This window comes from Rattus norvegicus, chromosome 5, assembly GCF_021556685.1.
Source record: "Rattus norvegicus strain SHRSP/BbbUtx chromosome 5, alternate assembly SHRSP_T2T, whole genome shotgun sequence".
Lineage (NCBI taxonomy): Eukaryota > Metazoa > Chordata > Mammalia > Rodentia > Muridae > Rattus > Rattus norvegicus.
This window is the reverse complement of record NC_141538.1, coordinates 143,263,221-143,289,772: the sequence shown is the minus strand read 5'-3', so window position 1 is coordinate 143,289,772 and position 26,552 is coordinate 143,263,221. Positions and strand designations below refer to the sequence as shown.

Genomic DNA, 26,552 nt, shown 5'->3' with positions numbered 1-26,552 from the left:
CTCACTGTGGATGGTGTGTGTGTGTGTGTGTGTGTGTGTGTGTGTGTGTGTGTGTGTGTCCATGTCTCCTCAAGCATATGGAGGTCAGAGGACAGCTTTTAAAGAGTCACTTCTCGGGGCTGGGGATTTAGCTCAGTGGTAGAGCGCTTACCTAGGAATCGCAAGGCCCTGGGTTCGGTCCCCAGCTCCGAAAAAAAGAACAAAAAAAAAAAAAAAAAAAAAAGAGTCACTTCTCTCCTTCCATCATGTGAGTCTCCCATCCTACCCAGGTCATCTGGCTTAGCGACAAGCTCTTTCACTGCCTGAGCCCTCTTGCTTTGCTAGCACAAGACTTTACTATTTATCTTAAATCCTTTTTCTTGTTCTTTAGAGCTGATCTCAAATCTCCTGCGCTGAGAAGCCACCCTGGGAGAACGAAGTTCGATTTTTGTTTCATCAGGGTGTTGCTGGTTTGTTGCTTGCCCTTTTTTGCTTTGTTTTTTCACTTTTACAAGCTCCATGTATGTACCAGAATCTGCCTGCCCTTGCCTCCCTCTGTTTGCACTTGGAGTCTTGTTCGGACCTTCACTGGATGAACATCTGTCTCTCCCATCATGCTCTGAGCTCTGTGAGAGCATGCTGAGTCCTGCTGTCTGTAGAAACCAACCACTGAGTCCAGAGCCTAGCCTGCACTGATGTCAGCAGATACCAGAATGCCACACGACATCATTGCAGCCACAACAGCACCTTCGCTGGACACTCCCCAAGAGTCCGACAGTGGACAACCTGACAGTGGTCAGAGCCTGCTCGGTCCCTCCTCACTAGGGGTACCCTTGGGTATGCAGACCCTAACCTGCCAGATGGAAGCTCTCCCACCAATTTGCCTGGACGTCTGAGGTACAGCGGTAGTACGGGAGTGCATCTTGACTAGGATGTGTTGCCCACTAGCTGGAGCCTGGTTAACACACACGCTGTGTGGTACACTAGGTCTAGAATAGCACCTGAGTCTCTTTCCCAACAACCTCCTTGTCCACAAGGTCCCGGCTGGTCCACAGACCACATTCTGATTTACATACAGATGGGGCTGGAGGGATGGTTCAGTGATTAGGAACACTTGCTGCTTTTGCTGAGGACCTGGGTTCGGTTCCCAGTTCCAACATCAGTAGGTCAGAAACTCCTGTAACTTTGGCTTCTGTTGGGCACCTGCATACAAGTGATACACATAAGCTCACACAGGCACACATACATTCATATCAATGTTTTAAAATCAATTTTAAAAAATGCAGAGGACCCAGTGACCGCCTTTCAGGTTTGCCTAAAGTTTTGTTCCTGTCAGAGGCTATTAGGGAGTTTTGTGTTTTTTTTTTCTTTTTCTTTTTTCTTTTTTCTTTTTTTTTTTCAGAGCTGGGGACCAAACCCAGGGCCTTGCGCTCACCAGGCAAGCGCTCTACCGCTGAGCTAAATCCCCAACCCCTAGGGAGTTTTTAAAATCAGGCCCTGCCCCTCCTTTCTCCCATGGGTATACACCAAACCTCACACCCTGAAAATGAATGGAGTGCTGGGGTTTGTTTCTCTCTTTTTAATTTGAAATAAACCTTTACGCAGTTTCCAAGTCAGGTCAGCCGTGACGTGCACCCCGGATGTGTAATGATTCTCCAACAATCAAGTCTCGAAGCTGGGAGTGCCTCTCAGGACAGGGAGAGCATTCTTCCCCTCGGCAGCTGCTCCAGTTTTGGTTCCAATCTGCCGTCCATCTGGCAGATGCTGTCCCAGAAGTTCCTCCAGAAGGTTCCACTCATTGAAGTTTAGCTTCAGATGCTGGGAAAGGTTCTCTCAGTTACGCCTTCTAAGAGCATCCTAGGCTGAATATACAGCTGGGCCACAGAATGGAAATATCTTCTGTGACCTCAAGAGTGTGTGTGTGTGTGTGTGTGTGTGTGTGTGTGTGTGTGTGTGTGCGCGCGTGTGGAAGTTTTCAGATGTGGCCATATGTGTGCATGGATGCATGGATAGATGGATGGGTGGGTGAATGGGGTATGTGTGGACTTTCTTTCCCAGATGCTCCAGTTCTGGAAAGTTCTCACAGCACTGGATTCTTCCACACGTAACTGGAGACTGGTCACTGTGCCTAGGTGGGGCCTACTGATGTGAGTGGCCCTGCTGTCCCTGGCTGTGGCTGCTGCTGGCCTTTGTGTCTCCGAGAGTTGGAGCCTGGCTCCTTGCTGTTCTTCCTGGTCGGGTGCCTATTGGCATTCTCCCTCCGGCCCTGGCCCGCCTTCTTCCTCTTCTGCCCTGCAACAATTGGATAGTGGAGGAAAATCAGCAAAGGACGCACACACTCTGGATGCCCAAGGGTCCTCAGAAGGCCATGGCAAGGAAATGGGGTGGAAAAGCAACAGGAAGTCACCTCAATGCTTCCTCACACTGCAGCTTCTTCAGGGGACCTTACAGCACAGCACAAGTCTAAGAAACAATCCCTAAAGATTTACCTCTATCCCATTCCCAGTGTACACCAGACACCCTCCTTCTCCTCAGCCCCTGAACCCCAAAGACCCTAGAGCATTTCCTGGCTGTTCAGGACCAATGCGACAGTCCCCACTCCCTGCCATTCATCAGCCACCTCTGAGACTGGGCAAAGTGGGCAGTATCTACCTTGTTGCCAACTGCAGGCTCTGTGGCCTTGTCTAAATGGGTCCAAGTTTCTGGGGCTTAGCCTCCCCTCTCTGCTCTCCGAGGACCCTTCTAAAATGTACACCCTGAAGAAATGGGACAGCTACATGGATCATGCCTTCAGACATTACTAATTCCTGCCACACAGCATCCCACTGTTCTCAGCCAAGATATGCTCCCAGCTTGCACAGCATGGGACATAGATGTAACTGGTTCCCAGGATGCAGAAGCCTGCAGCTCACCCTCAGGGCAGGGCGTCCTGCGCACGGTACACTTCCGGGTCTCTTTGGTGTCTGAGCAGTTGGTTTGGTCTCCTCCAGGAGCATGGAGCACCCTGCGTGTCCGCTCTTCCGATCCCTTCCGGAAACCACACAGCTTCCTCTTCTTGGAGCAGGGGCCCCACGGTGACCACTCGCTCATTTCACATTGTGCTGACAGGAGGTGAGGTAAGAGGGAGAGAAGCAAGAGGCAAAGGGGTTACCCCGCCTGCCCCTGAGTGACCCAGGGAATCCACACTCACGAACCCACCCTCAGTTCAGACCTCACGTCAGGTCTGAGCTCTTTAGCCCAGAAGAAGAGAACCACAGGAAAACAAAACAAAACAAAAAACACCAAAAGGTTGTTCCAGAAGGTGATCCTTGTCTTCCTCCCCTCCCGCCTTCACTCAGTGGCCAGACTTCTATCAGACTCTCTGCTCTGGGTTCTGGGCCCTCCGCCTCCAGCCTTACCAGGACTGCCGCACTCCATGGTGCTGTTGGCTGCTGTGGAACCCTCGGGACAGGCTGGATAGCAGCGGCCCTTGTGTAAGTACAAGCCCTCCTGACACTTGGTGCAGAAGTTGTGGCTGAAGCAGGCCTCACAGTGCTCAATCTTGCATTCTGGGGACAGGAATAGAATACAGTCTGGCCTAGGCCACGATAGGCACATTCTTTTTATCTGTAATCCCAAAGCCCACACTTACTCCCGTTCAAAGAGGTCAGGATCTTGCTCTAGGTTGGGATTCCTACAGAGGAATCTTTCAAAGTGGAGAGATACCCAAGTAGCCACTCCCGAGTACTGGCTGGGACTCTTGCCAGCAACAGCCAACCAGAACCCAAACACTCTCAGATCCTGGGACTCAATATGAGGTCCAAAGTTTTCAGGGGAGGAGGGGGCCCTCTGGACTTGGTAGAGACAGACAGGAGTGTTTCAGCTTCCCAGAGCTCCCCCCTAAAAAGAACGGGACCGAATGGGAGAATGAACCCCCAGGCAGTACCAGTGTGGCACCCCTTCCCACATTGCATGGCACCCACAGCACCCCAGTACTGGGTCTCCTCCTGCCCAGAGCAGAAACAGTATACTCAGACAAGTGGGCACAATCCCAGGGCAAATTCCTCTCCCCGTGCAAATCCAAGTTCCAGGGTCCCTCCCTACCTCTCCTTGCCAGCTCCCCCCTTTGCGGGAGGTGGGCAGAATGGGGTTTGGCTGGGAACAGACAGGCCTTCCATCATCTCCCCTTCCGGACTGGGCGGTACTGGGTTCCTCCCAGTCTCTGGCACCTGAAGCCCCGCTGCCAGTCTAACCAGACTCTGACACAGCCACGAATCCCTTCTTCCCCCGGTGTCTCGAAGATCAATAGGGCAACTCCCAGGGCCCACCTCCCCTTACGGAGCTACCCACCTGCCTCCTTCTGTACCTCAGTGGCTTAATTTCAACTTTGCTTCCCTTCTTCTTCCTTCTGCCTCTCACCACCACCACCCCGCCCGCCTTGCCCAAGATGCTTAGATGCAATAGTAGCTACCATTTATTGAGTGCCAGACACCAAGAGGTTTATAGGTGTGTCTCCCAACAACCAGAGTGGGGGTGGGGGGACTAGCTCTTCCAACTTAAAGATGAGAGCAGTCAGGGGGCTGAGAGTCACTCAAGGTCATACCATGAGCTAGTAGCCAAGCTGAGATCAGAACTCCGATGGCTTAGCCATCACCAGGCATTTCCCCCCCCATCGCCTCTAAGCTATCAGCTCTAAGAACCTGTGGTCCCTTCTACCCAGCCTCCCTCCAAAGGGAGATCTGGAAATGACTTCTGTAGTTCAAGGGAGGAAACACTGGCATGGCTTACATGGACTGTTCACTGGATGTCCCCCAGAATGTCACAGAGATGGGATGGAGACAGGATAGCATGTGCCTTACAACACACGGGACTGTGGCTAGGGTGAAAAGGCAGAGCCAGAAGCCAAGAGGAGTTGTAAGAGAGCAGAATGGGGGGTTGGGGATTTAGCTCAGTGGTAGAGCGCTTGCCTAGCAAGCGCAAGGCCCTGGGTTTGATCCCCAGCCCCGGAAAAAAAGAAAAAAGAAAAAAGAAAAAAAAAAGAGAGAGCAGAATGGCCAGACTGGGGCTTCTCTGGAGCCAGGGTAGAGCTGACATGGGGTAACTAGCAGCAGGGGTATGCACCAGCAAGGCTGTGGGTCTCCGAAGCATCATGGTGGTTGCAGTGCAGAGGGCGGGATGGGAGACAGATGGACAGTCTGTGGAAATGGTATAGGTGACAGGTGCTGGGAGCCTAGATATGACAATGGGGGAAGGGTTGGTCAGCACAGTGAGAGATTAGTTTCTGGGTCTCTGGCTTGACAGATCAATTTAACACTCCGAGTGACCTGTGGGAATAGAAGTAGGGGCAGATATGGAGAGAGAAGGATGGACTTCTGGTGTGTGCACTGTGGGATTATAGGTGGAGTATCTAGAAAGATGTCCGCCTGGCAGTTGTATATGTGAATCAAGAGCCGCACCCCTCTTTCCGGTGCCTGCTCAACACTTCTCACTGGCCAAAGCACAATCCTCCAGGATCCGGGGCCTCTCCAGCCCCCAGCCCCACACACTCACTGATGCATTTGTTCATGTCGGGGTTGCGGGCATCAAAGTATCCAGGCGGGCAGGACGGCAGGCAGACGCCCACCTGGCGGATGTCGTTCCTCTCCAGCAGAATGAAGAGCTTGGGCGAGCATTTGAGGCAACCGTTGACTTCTGAACAGAGCTCACAGCCCTTGGCACAAGCTTGGCTCCCCTCAGCACTGACTACAGGGTAGAGAAAGGATGAAAAGGTATCTGTAGAGTACACCCCATATTGCTGGGCTCCCACAAGGATGGGTCATGATCCTTTTGGGGCTTTGTTGCACAAAGGGAATGTGAATCTCAGAAGGAAGACCTACGTGAACAGCTCTGTGCAAGGCTGCCTTCAGGCGCAGGCCCAGAACCCCTAACTAGGTGGCGTAGATGTCTAGATCTGGTACCCTAACTTCCTGGCCCCAGCACATCCTGAGCTTGTTCTTTATCCCCAGAGATGAAAATCTATATGTCCCTTTAACTTACCCCGTCTCTCTCCAAGAGGAGGAAACTTCAGCCTAAGGTGCCCAATGTAGCTTCTCAATTGCTGGTAAAGTTTTAAGATCAAGAGCCACCCTGGATTAAATGATCCAAGGAGAAAGACTGAAAGACAATTGGAATAATCCATGCCTAGACTAATAGTCTCAACTTGAGGGGCTTTACTTCCTAGGAAACATTTGACCAACCTTTTCTGTTTCTTTCTTAAAAACTAGGTCTCTTATAGTCAGATGACATTGAACCTCTGTCCTCCTGCCTTCACTTCCTGGGTACTGGGATCCCAAGCGGATAGCACTACATCTGGTCTAGGGGGTTTACAGACCAAAGCCAGGGCCTTGTTCAAGCAAGGTAAGCAGAGTATGGAGTTACATCTCCAACCCTAGGGATGTTTTTAAAAAGATTTATTTTTTACTTTATGTGTGTGTGTTGCCTGCATGTATACATGTGCACCATGTGTATACCTGGAGGCTCGGAGGGCTGCAGACTGTGGTGAACCACCATGTGGGTGCTGGGAACTGAATGCCAGTCTTCTGCAAGAGCAACACGTGCTCTTAACGGCTGAGCCATCTACCCAGTCCCTATGGACTCTTTTGATCATTACAACCAGAGAAGCGAGTTGCCATTGGGGCCAAGAGAGTAGAAATAGAAGCCCTTGATAGCCAGGCAGTGGTAACACACACCTTTGATCCTAGCTAGCCCTCAGGAGCCAGAAGCAGGTGGATCTCTGAGTTTGAGGCCAGCCTGGTCTACAGAGCAAGTTCCAGGACAGCTGGGGCTACGTGGAGAAATCCTGTCTTGAAAACAAAACAGAACTAGAGAAGCCATCGAGCATTCTCCAGTGTGTGGACCAACCCTGGACGAAACAAATGGTGTGGTCTAAAAGGTCTGTGACACTAAGGCTAAGACATCCCGGTTTGGGGCTGTCTGTGAAGGCAGCATGACCTTCCATAGCAGTGCTGAGTCTCAGCTCTCATTCTGAGCCTTCGTTAACTGTTCAGCCCGCACTCACCCATCATCTTCCACGTGCCACACGATAAAGCCAGGGGTCAGGCATCAAGTAAGTCAAGCTTCTCTGCAGACAGGCTGGCCTTCCATGGGGTGGACACCCCTCTATATGTGAATGCTATATGTGAGCCCCCAGTCAGCAGCACTGGACTCAAGGGTCTGGAGAAGGCTGGCATAGTGGCTTACGCATGGAATCCCAGCATTCTGATAGACGAGGCAGGAGGATTATGAGTTGGAGGTCAGACTAGGGTAATAAAAAAAGGTATTGTCTTTTTAAAAAAGGAGAAAAGAAAAAAGAGAGAGGGAGAGAGAGAGAGAGAGAGAGAGAGAGAGAGAGAGAGAGAGAGAGAGGAGGGAATGGAAGGAGAAAGGAGAGGAGGAAAGAGGAGAAAAAGGACTCTTAAACGGGGAGAGTCTCTTCTTCAAGGACCAGTAGAAATATGTCTTTTAGAGAGTAGAATTAAGGGTACTGGAAGGAACAAGACCAGAGAGGGGCATGCAGATAATTCGGGGGAGGGAATGGTGGGAGATAAGGTATCTTCTCTCAGTATCACACTAAGGAACTTCAGTTCCGTGGGCAGTGTTTCCTTTAGAGAGACCTTTGCACAGGACTCTTCTAGATGCTAACAGGAGGATGCGAGAGAAAGGTTACTGATGCCTATGAGACCTGGAACCAGCGCTCAAAGCGAATCTCAGAAGTATTGCTTGTCTATTTGTTCTGTGTGTAGTAGGCTGCGTGCATGTGAGTGTGCAGGTACACACCTCCACACGCGTGCACATGGAGGCCAGAGAAGGACCCTGACTTCCTCCATCACTCCCTGCTCCATGGCCTTGAGACAGGGTCTCTCACTTGCCCTGAGGCTGGACATTTTGGCTAAGCTCAATGACCAGTGAGTGCTCACGAGCTGCCTGTCTCTGTCCCACACTGACGGTGTTACAGGTATGCACAGCCGGGCCTGGTTTTTGTTTTCGTGGGCCCTGCGGATTCAACCTTGAGCCCTCATGCTGGCAGAGCAAGCCACTGAGCCATCCTGCCCCGACCATTTGTACTTTCAGCTTTATGACTACTACTCCTAGAGTAGAGCAGGCTGGCCTTGAACTCATAGAGATCCATCTACCTCTGCTTCCCAAGTGCTAGAATTAAAGGTGTGCCCCACCATTCCCAGTGTTTTGTTTGTATTTTGAGCAAAGGTTCACTATGTAGCCCAGGATGGCCCCAAAATTGGCCACAGGCTCCTCTTAAGCTATGTGGCCAAGACTAGTCTTGATCTCCAGCTCCTACTTCCCGAGTACTGGGAAGACGGGCTTGTGCCACCACATCCAACTTTATGAGGCCCTAGAAATGTGCTTTGCACATGCTAGGGAAGCCCTTAACAAACCAAGCTACTTCCCCAGCTTTCTTTCCCTTTTGAGATCGAGGGAGATCTCACACTGTAGCCCAAGTTAGTCCAGAACTGCTATGTCCCGTAGCCTAGGCTTCCTTGAAATATTCTCCACCTCTGCCTTCCGAGTGCTGGGATGACAGATGTGAACCACCAGACCCATCCCACTGTGCGTAGCCACTGTCCTTTTTACAGAGGCGATGAAGATTTTAAATTATTGGACCATGATGCCTCAGCTGGTACGTGTTCCAGGCATAGGGAACACAGCATACTAGAGGCAAATAGAGGCCATTGAAGGGAGTGTGGAAACCAAGGGCACGGCTCAGTGGCTTCTTCAATGTGAAACTTGTTTGCATGGAGTCAGCGGTGCCCCCCCCCCCGTCTGCTCACTGCAGGGGCAGCTACACGGCAGCTCTGTGGAGTCTTTAGGGCTTTGCTTAGCTGTGTGCCAAGAGTGTAGAGTTTAGGGACTGTTTCCATTTCATGGAAGGCTTTGTGAGTCACCAACACTTGACTCAGTTTGTTTCAGAGCTGAATGATCACTCTGTTTTTGCCTCAGCCTCAATGACTGAGGTGGTCCCAAGTGTCCCTCCTATAGCTTTGGTTTTGGTCCTATTTTTCTTTTGTTTTTGCTTTCAGCCCTGAAGAATGATGCACAGCCTTCAGGTGCTGGGTAAGCCTGTTACCACTGAGCCACGTCTTCAATCTTTTTACTTTGAGATAGGAGCTCGTTAAGTTGTTCAGATTAGCCTTGAACTTGCTCTATAGTCCGGGTTTGCCTTGCACTTTTTAAGCCTCCTGCCTCAACCTCCCAAGTACCAGGGCTCTGGGACTGCACAATGAGACTTAGCTCTTAAGAGCAAGATTGCAATATTCAGTCTCTCTGCTTAACCACTCTGTTAAGACAGATTGGTGTCAGGAGGTGATGGCGAACACCTTTAGTCTCAGCACTCAGGGCAGGGGCAGGCAGATCTCTGAGGTGGAGGCCAGCCTGGTCTACAGAGAGAGTTCCAAGACAGCCATGGCTGCACAGAGAAACCCTGTCTCAAGCAAGCAAACAAACAAACAGATTCGAATAGGCCTCAGAGTCCCAGTGTTCAATGCCACTGAACCAGCCACTACATTCTTCCCTATTGACGTTGGTATTGGCTATGGAAGTGTGGCACACCCAGAGTCAACATAGGACAATCTTAGGGAGAACAGAGACTGGTAACATCAGAAGCTGAAAGAGAAGCAAGGCCAGATCAAGAAGAACCTCAACTCTACAGGAGGCACAGAGACACTAGTTCAAAGGCAGCAAGGAAGGCTGACAGGAGCCATAGTTAGGCCTCCATGTGAGCAGCCCCCCCCCCCCAGTGCAGTGGACAAGGGGCTGGCGAAGTGGCAGAGGAGAAAGCTGAAAGCTACTCAGGCCAAACCCCTCCAGAAAGGATGGCAGAGGTATCACACACCTCTCTGGAAGCCAAGGGAAGAGGATTTGCAAGTCTGAGGCTGGCATAGGACACTTAGTGAGAACCAGCTTCAAAAATCGGTGAGACAGAGCAGGACTGAGAGCCAGGAAAGAGGCAAACAGAGCTGAGATCTGCAGGGGGCAGATCCCCAATACCAGGTGTTGGGCTGTGGTATAAAGGGAAATACACAAGTTAAGGTGACTTCGAGACAATGAACTTATATATCAGGGTAATCACTGACTCTTCACTGGGTCAGAAATCCCAGGAGAAGAACGGGATTGAGAGTTTTGTCATGCTGAGTGGGCAGTCCCAGTGAGACACAAGGAAAGGGGACCACCAGGCAGTGGGGCCTATGGGGCTGGAGCTCAAGAGACACAGTTTATCAGTAGATTGACTGTGGCAACAGCCAGCCAAGGCGAAGTATTGCAGGACTATAATCTCAGTACTTGGAAGGTAGAGGCAGGAGGATCTGGAATTCAAGGCCAGTTTTTGGCTATACAGCAAGTTCTAAGCTAACCTCAGCTAGGCTACATGAAACCCTGCCTCAAAGAAACCCAAACACCAACAAAACAACCCATTCCCACATACACACACAAAGCCAAGCAGGCATGTCAACGGCAAGGGGGTTACAGCACCAGCTCTCCACCTCATGGTGGCAGAACAGATACTCTGCATAGCAGATATTCACATTACGATTCATAACAGTAGCAAAATTAGTAATGAAGTAGCAACAATATAACCTTAGGGTTGGGGGAGGCCTCACAACAGGAGGAACCCGTGTATTACAGCGTTGTAGCATCAGGAAGGTCATGAACAGAAAAGGAAGAGATTAGCCTTGCTGAATGCAAACTGAGAGATGGGGAAGGATTCTGAAAGCATCCTGTATCATAGGAGCCATGAGAAGAGAGAGTACTCACCGGGAGAGGGAGGTACCAACAAGTCGAATGCTTGAATGACAAGTAAAGAACCAGGAGCAGGTTTAGTTGGTAGCCCGACTGGCTTCAGTACGGGAGGCACAAAAGGAATGGAGTAACATAAAAAATAATACTGTGGGTTGGGGATTTGGCTCAGTGGTAGAGCGCTTGCCTAGCAAGCGCAGGGCCCTGGGTTCGGTCCCCAGCTCCGAAAAAAAGAAAACGAAAAAAAATAATACTGTTGTTTTCGGAAGAGTGACTCTGGAGCAGCAGATAGTAGGACCAGCTGATGCCCCAGGAGCTCCTGTCCTCCACAAAGAAGCAGAGAGAGAGGGGTGTAGAAAGAGGTAGGGGAGGGATCTTGGGGAGGTGCAAGCTGGAAGAGAGAGAGAGGAACCAAGTTAAAAGGTAGGAAATCCCGGGGTTGGGGGGTAGGTGGGGGTCGAGATGGTGGTATATGCCTTTAATCCTAGCACTCAGGAGGCAGAGGCAGGAGGATCTCTGGACTTGTGGCCAGCCTGGTCTACAGAGGGAGTTCTAGGACAGCCAGGGCTACACCAAGAAACCCTGTCTTGAAAAATTAACCAACCAAACATACAAAACAAAAGAAAACAACAGTAACAAAGGAGCTGGGGAGGAAGTAGAGAAGGCTTCAGGAAGCAAGGGAAGAGCAGTGCGCACTCAGGAAGACTAACCTGAGCCCCATCTCCAGGGACAGGGTGAGCCTTGTCTCAGACATGGGGGAGGGAAGAAAGGGAAGTGTGCGGTGGGAAGGTTGGTATGCCAAGACTCAGAGGCACTCAGAGGCAGAGAAACTGATGGAGTGGAGACCTGAAGAGCCTGGGAGAGTCAGGATACAGACCCTGGGTCAGAGGAGGGTCCAGAAGCCATCATGAAGGCTCTTAGGCCCTTGAGGGTTCAGAAGCTCAGATGAGGGGACTCAGTGATGGGAAGGTGTCAGCTTGGTGACCCAAGGACTGTTTACCAAGGTTCCCCTCACCCCTAACAGCTTAGAGAGACTCAAGAGTGGCAGGGACGGTACCACACAACTGTGGGAGGGGGCTCCACGGAGGTAGAACTGGCTCACACATGGGAATATGACCTTGAATGGAGGACCCAAGGAAGATGATGCGTGTTTGGGGGATGCATAGAGGATACAAAGGGGAGGGGTTAGAGCTGTAGCTCAGTGGGTTGAGAGGCTCCCTAGCACAGCATGAGCCTGGGTTCTGTCCCCAGAATTAGATCAATCCGGTGTGATTGTGCAAGTCTGCAATCCCAACCCTAGAGAGGTGGAGGCAGGAGGATCAGCAATATAAGGTCTTTCTCAGCAGCCTGGGCTATTTGAGACTGTTTCAAAGAGAAAAAGAAAAAGAAAAAGAAAAAGGAAAAGGAAAAGAAAAAGAAAAAGAAAAAGAAAAAAGCACAGGAGAAGCAGAAGCTCTTTCCTGGGGTGGGGGTGGGGGTGGGGCATTCACTGCACAGCTAACGGTGTTCCCAGGACTGCTGGGAGCTGAATGCTAGGGCATGGTGACAAAGGTCTAGCCAGCTGTAGGGAAGCAGGATTGACCCTGGGACAGAGAGTTACAGAACAGTGACACAGAGCACTCACTCTCTGAGCCAGTGGCTAGGGGAGAAAGGACACTCGTGCCTCACAGGAGGAATGGCCTGTGCAAAGGCCCTAAGGTGCTGAGTGCCCTGGAGTTCAACAAGGCTTTGTCCCACAGGTGAGGAGAGGGATCAGATCCCCACTCCCTGCTACTCTAGGGTGGCGATTGAGCCCAGAGCTGCAGGCTTATCTAAGGAGGCTTCTCAGGCTCAGGGGAGGCAGGGAGGGGCTGGAAAGGACACCAGCCTTTCCCATTTACCAGCCACTGCCTCTGCTCTGGAACCTTTTGCTTCCCAGGTACATAGTATCTTTTTTAAAGTTCTGTATGGATGTTGGGCCTGCACATATGTCTGTGTACCATATTCACCCACGGTGCTGGAGGAGGCCAGAGGAGAGAGTTGAGTCTCCTGAAACTTGAGTTGCAAATAGTTGTGAACTGACATGGGTGCTAAGAATGGAACCCAGGTCCTCTGCTAAGGCAGCCAGTGCTCTTAACTGCTGAGCCGTCTCTCTAGATCCTCAAGACCCCTTTTCTGGCCACATAGGCAAGGCTTCTTTCTCCTCCAGGATGCTCTCCTTGATCACCTCCCTGCCAGTTTGGATGGGGTCTTTTCCTGTGGTCTCCTCTCCCCAGCATTTGAATCAATCCTGACAACCTCATGTTGTCATTTCCACTGAGATGTCTCCTCCCACTAGAAAGGGCTTGCGAGGGCGGAGTTGGTCTCATTTCTGAGTGAAAGCCCAGGGAAGGATTGAGACTCCCAAGAGGTGGAAGTATTTAATGTAGAGCTGAGGGGCAGTGTGTGTTGTGGGGTCTCGAGGTTGTGATGTTGGCATAGATGCCGGTGAGCACCCACTGAGCGGGGAGAGCCGGGCTGGGCACAGGTAGGCACTCAAGTGAGCTACGGCAATGAGAGAATCCTTGGGACTCATGTTAGTGCTTGTGGGTGAACTACAGCCTTGGAACAGCTGGATTCTGTAAGACAGGCCTGAGGCGTGGTGGTGGGTAGAGGATGAAGAGATGGTGGAGGATTCGGCTGGAGGAAAGAAAGCAGTAAAAGGCAACATGGATTCATCTTGGGAATGGGGTTTAACCCTGGATTCTCTGGGATAGAGGCTGTCTGTTGTGTGCACATGGTGCCCAGGACGTTTGGGAGTTCAACTCAAGAGGAAGCACAGTACCACTTCAGGGCTGGAGAGATGGCTCAGTGGTTAAGAGGCATTGACGGCTCTTCCAGAGGTCCCAAGTTCAAAACCCAACAACCACATGGTGGCTCACAACCATCTGTAATGGGGATCTGATGCCCTCTTCTGGTGTGCCTGAAGACAGCTACAGTGTATTTATATATAATAAATAATAAATAAATCTTTACAGTGTAGACCCTCACTGTATCTCACAAAGGCCAACATGCTCCCTTCCTGCCTTGCCAAGGCTAGCCCAAATCTCCCATGGAAGCCTCTTGGTGGCCTATCAGCAGCCACAGCTCAAGGGAAGGCAAGTCCAGACTCTTTATCCCTTATCTTTTTTTTTGTTGTTGTTCTTTTTTTCGGAGCTGGGGACCGAACCCAGGGCCTTGCGCTTCCTAGGCAAGCGCTCTACCACTGAGCTAAATCCCCAACCCCTCTTTATCCCTTATCTTGGTGGGGAGAGAGAGCATAGCCAGTAGGCCTCTGTGCCTCTCCACCGCAGGGACTCCACAGTTTGGGTGCAGCTCGAGGGAACCTGGACTCTGTGCCATGGTCTGGGGCTTCATCACAGTGAGTGGGGCTTCTATTCTCATGGGTGCTGGCTTCCTATGGGACAGAGTCCACTGTGGGAGGGGCAACTATGTAGTCTAGGTTAGGCTCACTATGTAGCCCAGGCTAACCTTTCACTCACAACTATCAACAGTACTCCTGCCTCAACCTCCCAAGAGTTACGATTACGGACTTGAGCCACCATGACTGTATCCCTGGTTTTCAGTATAGTTTCCTGGGAGTGAAAGGAGCTAAATGAAGGGAGAGGGACAGGAGCACAGGCAATGGGAGGGATACAAGTACCAGAGACAAGGTGTGGGGCTCAGGGAGGGAAGGAGAGCTTCCCCCAACCAGGGCAGGACCGAGTAGAGGGTCCTGGAAGGAGATGGGAGCAGGAACTGAGGAAAGGTATCCTGGATGGAAAGAGGGTGCATGTGAAGAGGAATTTGTGAGATGCCGCCACCTGAGAGTGGGTGAGGCGAAAGAGAGGGAAGGAGGGGATCCTCAATGGTTCTTTTTTTTACTCTCTCACTCCATGCGGGGAGACTATCTCTCAGACCTCAACATCAGACACTTCTAGGTTCAAAACACCAAAGGCTCGATTCTCACCAGTGGTTGTTGACGGACACACCGGAGAGGATGACAGACAGGCAAAGGGCAGAGGCTCCTCTGTACATCAAGGTGTCCTCCTCTACTGGACCCTCCCAATGCCCTTCCACATGGGCCAGAGCCTTCCTCTTCCCTTCCCCCATGATACCCAGAAACCATATTGCAAAACGGTCTGATGGGCCTTGAGAACTGAAGTCTGAATGGAACTTTATGTTTTACAAAGTTTGCTTTAAAATAAGAAAAGGTGGATCTGTGTGAGTTTACGGCAGGCCAGTCTGGCCTACATGGTAAGTTCCAGGACAGCTTGGACTGATAAACAGAGAAATCCTGTCTCCAAAGAACCAAAAACCAAAAAAGGAGGAGGAGGAGGAGGAGGAAGAGGAGGAGGAGGAGGAAGAGGAGGAGGAGGAGGAGGAGGAGGAAGAGGAAGAACAAAAGAAAAGAACGAAGACTAGGCTGGAGAGGTGGCGCATCAGACAGAAATGCTTGTTGCACAAGCCAGATCACTTGACTTCAGGTTCCCCAGAATCCATGTGAAAGCTGGACCCATATCAAAAGCATCTATGGTCCCAGCACACCAATGGGAAACAGAAAGAGAAGAATACAGGCCAGCTAGCCCCACTTAGAGCGGCGAAGAGATCCCAATCCTGTCTCAGACAAGGGGGAAAGCAGGGACTGTCACCTGAAAGTTGTCTGCTGACCTCCACATCCATAAGTTGTGTCATAAGAATCCTCTGCCCACCATGAATACACACACACATACATACACACACATGCACACAGTGTACTATTTTTAACTTCATAGATACATATAACATTTATATGTATGTCTAAAATTGGGGTGTGCATGCCTGAGGTCCTGGTCCAACCCCCAGTACCACCATTAAGCCAGCAGTGTACCCATATCTCTCTCTATCCATCACGCCCAGACATCTGGTTGTGCTCTTATGCAGTGACATAGCCACCTCACAGGCGTTTCAGGATCACCATGTAACAAGGACCAACTGATGGCACACGCCGTCATGCCTGGGGACCCTCACAGCACTGAGTTCTTGCCCTGTCTGACCTAGACTCTGACATCAGTCAGTAATACAAGCTGCTATACAGGCTGCCCAGGCACTGATGTGGCTACTTCAAAATCAAGCATATTGAAACTGCTGTGTTTGACAGCCATAGACAGAAGCCGGCTCTACTAAATCCCACTTCAGTGCTTTTATGTCCGTTCTACTGACTTCAACCCCGGTCTGATGTCCACCTGAGTCTGTGGACAGATGACCCTCTGTGGGTGAACAGGATCACCATGCCTGCCACATGAGTGAGGCTGGCCCCTCTCTCTGTCTCAATGTCTCTCTCTGTTTTCCCATTTCGGAAATGGAGGAGACTGATTATAAATCACTAAACCACATCTGGCCCATGGAGTCCAAGACACTGGCCACAACAGAGGCATGGGGAGGAGTTCGAAGGCCTCGCTGCTGCTGCTGCTGCTGCTGCTGCTGCTGCTGCTGCTGCTGCTGCTGCTGCTGCTGTTGGAACCTCACCTTCCCTAATTATTTCTTAAGCTGGGGTTTTTTCCAGCTTCACCAATTCTCTCAAGCCTCCCTCTCCCGGCTGAGTCGCTCCTGTGGAGAGAGCCTTGGCCCTCTCTCAGCCTTCTCTGGCTTGTGGGCATCAGTCCCATGAGAAAAGTGAAGCAAGGGGGAATTGGGCGAGACTTCGGAAAGACTTCCTGCCTGCACGACAGCCCTTGATGGGGGATGTCGAAAGAGGGACAAGGCCTTGGGAGGGAGAGGCCCCCACCCAGCTCTCTGGCAGGGTCACTAGCATACACTGGCCACTCCCAGTACAGAGTGCCCCCATTACTGCAGCTGTTAAGCAGAGGGTAAGGGATGCCTGGGTCAGGCCAGGAGGCTAACATGTTAACTTAGAATTTTAGCAAGCGGTTTTAACGGACCCTGGGCTCACTGAGCTCCACGAGGAATAACTGCAAACTATGAGACTATTGGACTGAGGCAAGAGGATTACTGCAAATTGGAGGCCTACATAGGAAATTTTGGGCCAAACAGGGCTACCTAGCAAGACTGTGTTTCAAATAAACAGAAGGGACACAAACAGAGAAATAAAAGAAAACTGGATTTGCTATTTTTTCCTTTCCTTTATAAAAATATTTATTTTTAATAATAAGTAATTATATTATGTAAGTATATAATTTATATTTATCAGTTATATAAATATCTGTATGTATATTATAAATATTAGTAATAGATATTTAATAAGTGTGTTGTGTGTGCTCAGGTGCGCACACACACACACACACACACACACACACACAACTCAGGTGTCACATCTCCTGTTGCTGGAATTACAGATGATTGTGAGCTGCCCCTCATGGATGCTGGGAAACTGAGGCCAGGTCCTCTATAAGAGCAGTACATGCTTACTGAGCCATCTCTCCGTCCTGATTGTTTATTTGTTTATTCGTTCGTTCTTTCTGTTTTGATTTATAAATCAGAGTGTCTCACTCTAGTCTGACCAACTTAGGCATCAGAGTCATGGCAGCCTTGTCCAGCTTCCTGAGCTGGGGGTATAGGCTTTTCTTTTCTTTTTTTTTTTTCTTTTTTTTTGGTTCTTTTTTTCCGGAGCTGGGGACCGAACCCAGGGCCTTGCGCTTCCTAGGTAAGCACTCTACCACTGAGCTAAATCCCCAGCCCCTATAGGCTTTTCTTAAGCTCAGAAATCTTACAGGGGTGCCTTACATGGTAAGGTCATTGCCACTTTGAAGGGTGCGCTGGCTTTAGCTTGGGGAATCCCATGCCCTGATTTTTAAGTTACTGGAGAAAGTCACACCTCCCCTTCTCTTCTGTGCTGTTCCTGTCTGTCATCAAGCAAGCTGGGTGCTAACTGTCCAGGTGTGCAGAGCCTCTGTCCAAAGGATTGCAGTTCAGAGAGGTGCCCTGAATGTCTGAGCCTGGGATTGGGGGATAGGGCATGCAGGGTAGGGCCTCTCCCCACCCCTAGGAAGCATGGACATGGATACCCTGCAAAACTGGTGTTGGGTCAAAGGGCCTCCTAGGGAGGTGTTGAGTCAGAAAGCAGAGTCTAAAAGAGGAAAGAAGGTCAGTAATGAGGGGTTGATAAACCAGTACATCTCGACAAATGAAACCACCCCCCCCTCCCCGATAATTCACAGAGCTACAAAGCAGGGACAAATGAAACAGCCGTCATAGAAGAAAGCCACTAGAGGCTCTCCAGTCCCGCCCACACCAAGGCCCTCAGCAGCTCAGCCCCAGAGGTACTCACTCCGCCTCTGTCTCTTGCCCTTGATCCCCCGGCTGCCCACAGCGAGGTGTGTCCAGCTCAGAACCAGGGCCACCACACACAGCCCAAGCCGCATAGTCACTGGCCAGCCCCGGGCCCCTTGCAGGAGGGGTGGTCTCTTGCTATAGGCTCTGAGGCTGGGTCAGTGGCAGGGGACCCAGGCCCAGGCTGCAGGCCAGATCCACCATAACCTCAGCTGGGATCTGAGGGGGAATGGAGCCAGGTTCTCCATCGGTCCAAAGGGAGGTCCTGTCCTGCTTGAAGCCACCTCAGAGGGTCACATGAGAAGTCTTCTCACGCCAGCAGAGAACCACCCTCAAGACAGACCTGTGGGTAAGGAGAGAGAAGGGTTAAGTCCATGGTGCCCTAGAGCCCGAATTTACATGTCCTCCCTTCCCTGCCCTGGACTCTGTAGAACTCAGGAAGTCTGGACACTGTTGCACATCCCCTACCAGGCATCTCTGGAGAAGAAATCTCATCCCTCTGTCTCCAGGCGTCCTGCATCCTAATACTGGGAGCAGCTACCTGAGTAACTGGAATACAGTGGTTACCCAAATTAAACCTGTGCATCCCTAGTGATTTCTCAATAATAGGAACCAGCTGGCCCTGGTCCTGACTAGTTCTAAGTGGAAGTCCTTCTTTAGGTCTACCCTACAGACCTCATGCTGCTAGAATAGCCTGACAATTGTAAAGGAACTCTTTGTCCTCCCATGAGTGACTCCTCAGCTTTCTCTTCCCAATGCTGAGTCACCCATGTGCCTTTCACCTGTCCCAGTCCAGAAGTTAGAGCACCAGCCTCTAGCAAGCAGGCAGACTCTGCACGGCCCTCTGGGGTTAGAGGGAGAAAAGGAAGTGAGCGTTCCCCCCCAGCCACAGAAACTCTGACACAGCAGGCCTGGCGGGCCTGGCTTTTGTGAGGGGATATAAACAGCAGCAACTGCCCGTCCTGGCTAGAGACGCAGAGAATGGCGATAATCCCCCAGCCTCGAGAGAGCTTGGGCTCTGGACCCAGCGGCCAGGGTGATGGGGGCAGGGGCACCCGTCCCTCCCCGCCCGCCACAGTGTCTGAGAAGTTGGGCATCTGAGCTTCAGGGTTAAGGAGGAGCAGGAGTGAGAGTTTCGGTCCCACTGACAGGGTCATGCACTCACAACAGGCTCGCCCACACGCCTGCCGCAGAAAAATTACACCGGCACACCCACTTTAGGCTCACAGGGTGAGCGTTTGACCTGTTCCCCCACGAGGCTCTGTTCACCGGTTAGCTGTCATTGGACTGGTCGTTTGGCCTCCCTGAATCTCAGGCTCTTCACCTAAGAAACCGGGATTGGTTCTGAGTTGTTTTGGCTTACTAATGAGAAATCCGAGATACTCAGCATAGAGCCTCCAGGCCCCTAGCCTCTCCCCTTCATCTCCTCTGTGCCCAGTCCACCCCCTGGCCTCCCAAAGAGGCCCCAGCAGAGCCCACCTGCACGGGAGATAAATCATTACCCCCTGAGGGAGTTCGGTACCTCCCTCCTCCCTCCTCGGCCTCTCCCCCTGGCTTTGAAGGCCAGACACACTCAAGTGGTTAAGCTGCCTGTGAGAAGTGTTTACGTGAGCTTGATAGATCCCACCTGGTGCTGGAGCTGGAGCCCGCAGAGATGCCCCCACCATCGCTGGTGCCCCACAGCTGCCATTGCCTGTGCACCACCTCCCACCTAGTACTCCGTGCCAAAACTTCCCAGCCCCTGCGGCACACCCCAGCCCTGAGAACCATGGATATCCAGCCAAGTTTCCCAAACTAGAGTCCCCAGCCCCAACAGAGTCTCCGTGCTGGATGTGGCCCCTGATGGTCAGGGGTACAGACTTCAGAGTCAGGCTGCCAGGTTTGCAAGGCCAGCCCTGTGGGTGAATTAGCTGTGTTACTTTGGGTTACTGGCCTGGAAGCTTTGAACCTATTTTCTCATCTGCAAGAGTCTGGTTTAGATAGGGCTTAGGTGAGCGTATCCACAGTGTTGCTCAGAGCAGGGTGGGCAATCGTGGGGTTTCAGTTAACGTGGTTACATTTTTCACGAATGAGGTTTCATTGTGTGCCGATATGGCCCTGGATAAAGGAATTTAACATTCCCTGAATCATCAGGGTAGCATGCTAAATGCAGAACCCTGGCATGCAATTGCCACATTTGCATCTTTCTGGTGACTCTGGTGCTGAAGAGGTCACCTCTCAGGAAAGCCTGTGTCAGATAGGGTGCTAGGATTGGGCAGTTCCAGCCCACCAGTCCTTGTGCCTGTGAACACTGACTCAAGTCTGGGGTCAAGCCTGGATCTTGACTTTGGCCTCATTCTGTGGGGCCCACCAGTCAGAAAAGATCTAGCTGTCTCTGTACTCTTGGTGCCCACAGAAGGGCACCTGGTACTTCACGGGTAAGGACTGACCAGCCTAACCAATGGTAACTCCTAACCCTTCTTACTCTCCACTCCTTCCCCATCCTCCCAGCTTCCCCTCTGGCCTGCCCTTGTCACACTCACCAAGTCCCTGCCAGTGAGAGCGTCTTCCCAACCCCCACGGGATCTCCAGGAAACCTGTCTTTGCTTGGCATGGAGAGGAGGGGCAGGTGTGAATTTCATCGGCATAGGGGGCTCTGGCTTCCCCCTGGAGTGGTAGGAATCTCAAATACTTTCGGGCACGGTGTATCTTTATCTCAAACCAAGCAAAGGAGCTAATAGTTCATCCATACCAGGGAGTCCAAGCAACAGACAGGAGCAATGCAGTCTGGGTAAAGAGCTGAGCCTTCGTCCCTGTGAAGGGGCATATGCTACAGCTGAAGCAAATCTCAGGCTGGGAACAATGGCCCAATGTTGCCAGACTATCTGACATTTTGCTGGAGCGACTTAAATACAGGACAGGTCTTAGATCAGACAGTTTGTGGTACCGAGCTCCTGAGGGTCACAGATTACTGCCTCTGAGGTTTCTTTTCCCTCCAGCCATTCTGGGTCCCACCTGGACACCCAAGGGGACACTGGCACTCTGGAGGACAGGGAGAGGAGCTAGAAGCAGAGGGTGGACATTTAAGCACCCTTGCTCGTTTCTACCATCATTTCCGATTTACTCCGGGCGTTGAATTGCTATAGCTCACAAGTTCACTTCGGAGAACTCATCATACCGCCCTGTGGGAAAGAGCAATGACCAGCGTTGAAGGCCACGGGTGCTGGTGGGGTGAGAACGACCTTGCTGGCTGGGGCAGAATCCCACATCTCCTTCCGCCTGCAGGGGCTAGCCCTTCCATTTACTCCGTCACAAATGAAGGAGAAAGGTTGGATTACAGGGAAACATAGCCCTGTGGAGTTAAGGATTTTAAAACTAATTTGCCTCTGGGAACTATGTGTCTGGATGTCCCGGAGAGATTGGCTTTTGAGAGAGCTAAGGAGTTTGGGTCATCACGGCTCTGGGGATGGGCCAGTGCAGGGTGAAGAATCTGGGGGCCAGAGGCTGAGATGGCCAGAGATCACAAACTGTGGTCACATGGGTCAAGGAGGGGAGAACCTACAGGGTGAGGAAGGGGACTCAGCTGCTGTGGGTGGAGCTGAGGGCGGAAACTCAGCCTGAGCAGGGGCTGCAAGAACTTTCACCTCCTTGCCTGCCACAACGTTGTTAGGATGAATTGGTATTCCTTCAGATGTCAGATACAGGCCCAAAAATGTAAACCATGTCGATGGTTTCTCACTAGCCAACACTCCCATCTCTAGGATCAGCACCCAGCCTAGGAATCGGATGCCAGAAAGAGCTAAAGTATTTCTCGGCAGGGGTGGAACTGAGTACGTGCCTGTGGGACCTGTGGGCATCGCAGAGCCATGCCAGGCTCGGGGACTGTGCCCACCCCGTTGCCCCCAAACCCAGAACGGGGAGAGAAGCTCTGCTCCGTCTGCTTGAAGCCCTGCAGCGCTCACTGTCCATTCATTCTCTCATATTCTCTCTGTCTCTCTGTCTCTCTGTCTCTCCCCCACCTCCCTCTCCTCCCTTTCTATCCCTCTCTCTCCCTCCCTCCCTCTCTGTGAAGCCCTGACAGGTGCCAGAGAAGAGGATTCACTGCCCCCCCCCATGTCCCCAGCATCCCCACGAGCACCGCAAATGCGCAAGGCAAGATCGGGTCTCCCGAGCCCTGTCCACCCTGAAGTCCCTGGGTGGCCGCAGCACACCTCTCCCCTCCAGGCCACGGTGCAGCGCATCGGCCTTCTACTGCGTCAGGCTGGGAGGAGGGACCCAGTTTACACGAACCGGACTAGGTCGCGTGGGTCGGGGCTGGGTCGCAGCTAGGGTGCGTGGGTCGCGTGGGTCGAGGCTAGGGACTCCAGATGGGGCTGGGTCGCAGCTGGGTTGCATCTGGGATGTGGGCAAGGCTGGGTGGGGGGGGACTGGGTTGGGGCTGGGGACTTGAGGCGGGGCTGGGTCGCGTGGGTCAGGGTTGGGTCACAGCTGGGTTGCCGCTGCGGTGCGTGGGGGCACGGCTGGGGCGGGAATGTCGCGGCTGGGGACTCGGGGCGGGGTGTCCCGGGCTGATGCGGGACGAAGGGATGGGGTCGGGTTCTGCCCTGCCTCCCTGGCTCCGGCTGCGCTCCGACCGGGACCCAGGACCTCGGGGCAGACCGCGCGGGCCGCGGGACTCACCTGGCGCAGCGGCCGTGGCGGGGCAGCCCGGAGGGGCGACGGCGCGGCTATTGGGTCCCGCGTTGCCGTCGGCCCCGCGCTCCGCCCGCTGCCCGGTTGCTCAATGCCTTCTCGGCCGCCAGCGCCCCGCCCGGCGCATTGGTGCTGGGGCGGCCCGCGCGGGCCCCGCAGTCCGCCGCCCGGGCTCTGCGCCCCGCGCCCGGAGAGGGGCCGGTCCCCGGCTCGCACGAGGGAGGGAATCCCCCGGCGCCACCCCCGGCCGGCCCCCCTGCCCGATCCGTAAGAAAAAACGGACTGGAGCTCCGGGCCCGGGACTTCGTAGCCCCCTCCCGCACACCCGGGCTAGGGACGCACCGTCTGCTCTGTGGCGAACGCCGCGAGCTCACGTCCCTTCTCCCCGCTCCGCACCCGCTTTTCTTGGGTTAGGAGCAGGGACCAAGGACGCTTGCTAAGGCCCGTGCCCTCATCAGAATCTTGGAAAGGGGACAAATATAGAACGACAGGGCTTGTGACGGTCGGTCATTTCCTTCTTCCCTTCAGGGTCAAACCTTCAGAGCATCTGACCAGTCAGGAAGACCCGGAGAAGGAAAGTTTCCTATCAGCGGGTCGCACTGGAATCAGTGTGGGCTATCCTACAATACAGCCTCCAGTCTAGTCCCTGCTCCCCCATCCAGTGCCTGTGTGGCCAGGACTAAGTTACTTAACTTCTCCCAGCTTCCCGGTTTTCATCTGTCTTGAGGGCTTCGTGAAATGAAGGATGCCCGATTCTGGACAGGAATTCAAAAAATGTTTGGGAGATGACAAAGTAAGAAAGGAAGGTGTAACAGACACCTGCAGTGACCTAGGGAAGGTTGAAGTTAAACCTGGAGGAAAGGAGGGAGCCACACGCCTGAGGGTGGCAAACAGCTGTGTTCCTCCCTCCTTCAGACTGGATGGAGAGAAACTCAAACGGCAATCTGCTCAGTTCCAGAAGAGAGGATGGGCTGACTGGGGGGGTGGGGGTGAGTAATGAAGACAGGCTGTGGAATCTCCTTAGTGGAGGAGGGAGCCCTGACAGTTGAGCCAAGGGCACAGGGTCGCTGGGAGTGATGGGAGGTGGTGGTGATGCCAAGGAGCGAATGGCCCCTGGGGTGTCCTGATGGTCAAATGACCAGGCAGCAGCAGCAGGGTGGCTAGCCTGAGGAAGTGGAGGTGCTGGCTCTCCAATGCTCAGAGTCTGGGCTCACGCTCAGAAGCCTCCCCAAGTTCATAGACGCTGGTCCAGGACCCTGCAGCCACTCCCAGAGGCCCTTCCCTCTCCAGCTGCCCCAAGCCTCATGTGTCCGATCAGCCCTTGGCTAACGCTCTGCACCTAATCAAACAGCCTTAAATGCCGAAAACGCAATGTTTATTTTATTTTTTTTACACACTTGCATAACTCCCTGACCAGCCACGCCAGGCGTTGGGCTTTTGTTTGGCTTTATTTTGTTGCAGAGAGAGAGAGAGAGAGAGAGAGAGAGAGAGAGAGAGAGAGAGAGAGAGAGAGTCTCAGCATCGGCCCCTAGAAGGAGAAGCTGTCAGTGCTGGGCATAGGCTCAGGTTTCTCGCCTGAGGAAGTCTGTGGGAGTTGAGCAGTCTGGTTGTGTGGCTCATGGGTGGGTGAGAAAGGGAGGAAGGCCCCTGGGTGGGAGGAGATGGGGGTTAGAGCATGTGACCCACTGGAGGCATAGAGAAGAGATTTTCCTGTGCATTTAATATATTCCACACACTGATTTGCAAATGTATAATCTATGGCCTAATCTTCCAACCACAGATTCTTCTCTTTCCTTCTTCCTCCCTTTGCCCTTTCTTTTACATTTATTTATTTATTTATTTATTTATTTATTTATTTATTTATTTATTATTTAGTGTGTGGAGGGGTGCACACAGGCTCATGGAGGCCAGATATCATACGACTCCTGAGGATGGGACTCAGGTGCTCAGACTTGGCAGCAAGTCTCTTTGTCTGCTGAGCCATCTCGCTGGCTCCTTCTGCCCCTTGCTTATCTGTGTGAATGCACAGCCTCTGAGATGTCAGGCAAACCGCCCAGAGACTCGCAACCTCTAAAGCAAGTGATCTATAAAAGGATGTAGTTTCCCCTGAGAAGGTTCTGCTGCTTCAAAATGGGCACTGGTGGATTCTTCTAGAAGCATCTTCTTCCCCTACACTTCTCAGCTTCAAAATGTCAGCCGGATATGAGGAACATCACTCATCTTTGCCTGCCCTTGGCTGTGCCTGAGCTCCAGACAGACAGATCTTACTCATCCGGCTGATCTCAGCACCACAGTCAGACTCAGTGGCTATTTGATGGTCCGGGTTGTCATGGCAGCCAGAATGGTCCATGCCTCTCTGGTTCTGCGGGCTTAGTCGGGTGCCGCTCAGATGCTGTGGCTCCTTCTCCAAACCCAAGTCATGCAAACCAAGCCTGTGGAGCTGCTGCACATTTGCAAATGTCCCCCATACTCCAAGCATGTCCCTTTCTTCCTAGCAGGGACGACCTCAGCACATGAGCCACCAGCTCAAAACAGCTTCAGGAACAATGTGGATTCTTATCTCTCCTGTCAAGAAGTGTTGAAGTAAGAATGGGGCAGAACCTCAGTAACCCTGTCTGTCCCATAGGTCCCTTGCCAAAAGCCACCGTGGCCTCCCTTAGAGCCTCTGTGCCTCTATAAATACCTCTCCCCAGAGTCTCCACCTTTGCAACAGAAGCTGGAAACCCTATTCACCCTCCTGTCCCACGATGTACCTCAGCTCTCCTTCTCTTTCCTCCCTCTAGTTGGTGGCATTCCTACAATGTCCTGCAGCCTTTGCCAGGCTCAAGGAACAAGGGGATACCTGTCTGAAACACCTCTTTGCGTCAGGCTTAAGTATCTTCTTCATGACCCATTCTCCATTCTCTGCCCTTTGACTCTTCTGGAATGTTCTAGACAATATGGACATCGTCTACCATTCGGCTCCTACCTCCCTGCCTATCACCATGGTCATGCTGCTTACCCTCACTCAAAAGATCCCTTCCCTGAACTGTGTACTGTAAGATACCCAGCCCCCTTCTCTGTCCCTCTTCCTCACGCCTTCTTTGATTGATTGTTCTCCACCTTAGTTTTTGGGACTGGGTCTCTCACTGAACCTAGACTGTCTGGCCAGTGAGCCTTTAGGACCTGCTGTCACCTCCCTCCCAGAGCAGGCACCTGCTGTCACACGTAGCTTTTTAATGGATGATGGAGATCCAAACGCACATCATTATGCTTGTCCAGCAAGCACTTTACCCACTGGGCTATCTTCCAGACTGTCTTTTGGGTTCTTTTTGAGTCAGAGACTTCCAATGTATCTCAGGCTGGCCTTGAATTCATGGCTATCCTTCTGCCTCAACTTCCAAAGTGCTGTGATGACAGGAACACACATAGTTACACCTGCTTGATTCTCCTCACTCTGGGTAATGATGTCACCTCTGGCCTTCCCTAGGCATCTCAGCAGCCTGCAGCCCCCAGCCAGTGTGAGCACGCGCACGGCGCTGAGGGATGGAAGGATGGACTGTAGGCTCCTCCTCTTCAGCCTCTCAACACTTGGGACTCCTTGAGACAACAGAGACTTGGGGGCTCACACTGCACCTATTATCCAAACTGCCAGTGATTTCCTCTCTTACTTGGCATCCTCCTGACTCAGCCTCCAGAGTCCTGGCATATGCCAGCCTAAGCAGGTGTGTTTTCCTGCTGCTCAGTGCTCACTAGAGGCTGCCTGTGTTCCTTGACTCATGGTCCCTTCCCTCCATCCTTCTGCTCTCCCTTCTGTCACCATCTCTTCTGTCTTGGAACCCTTATGATGACACGGGGCAAGGCTAGAAGATCTAAGACAAATTTCCCATCAG

General features: G+C 52.2%; 1 protein-coding gene across 5 annotated transcripts; it reads right to left on the bottom strand.

Annotated features, from left to right (window-relative positions):
- Positions 1-1,543: 1,543 nt before the first annotated feature.
- Positions 1,544-24,015, bottom strand: Rspo1 (R-spondin 1). Of its 5 annotated transcripts, none has more exons than XM_087549292.1 (6): positions 23,369-24,015; positions 18,008-18,352; positions 5,509-5,700; positions 3,378-3,527; positions 2,892-3,080; positions 1,544-2,271 (listed from the first exon to the last, which is right to left on the bottom strand). In XM_087549292.1, the coding sequence occupies exons 2-6, from the start codon at positions 18,099-18,101 to the stop codon at positions 2,108-2,110; spliced, it is 789 nt and encodes a 262-aa protein (XP_087405418.1). In that variant the 5' UTR covers positions 18,102-18,352; positions 23,369-24,015; the 3' UTR covers positions 1,544-2,107.
- Positions 24,016-26,552: the final 2,537 nt, after the last annotated feature.

What these genes read in the sequence shown, in the direction of transcription:
- Rspo1 (XM_087549292.1), bottom strand. Translation starts at nt 18,101, where the DNA reads ATGCGGCTTGGGCTGTGTGTGGTGGCCCTGGTTCTGAGCTGGACACAC. An exon ending in GGGCAAGAGACAGAGGCGGA is followed by an intron (nt 5,701 to 18,007) that starts GTGAGTACCTCT and finishes TCTACCCTGTAG; the next exon opens with TCAGTGCTGAGGGGAGCCAA. An exon ending in CATGGAGTGCGGCAGTCCTG is followed by an intron (nt 3,081 to 3,377) that starts GTAAGGCTGGAG and finishes ACCTCCTGTCAG; the next exon opens with CACAATGTGAAATGAGCGAG.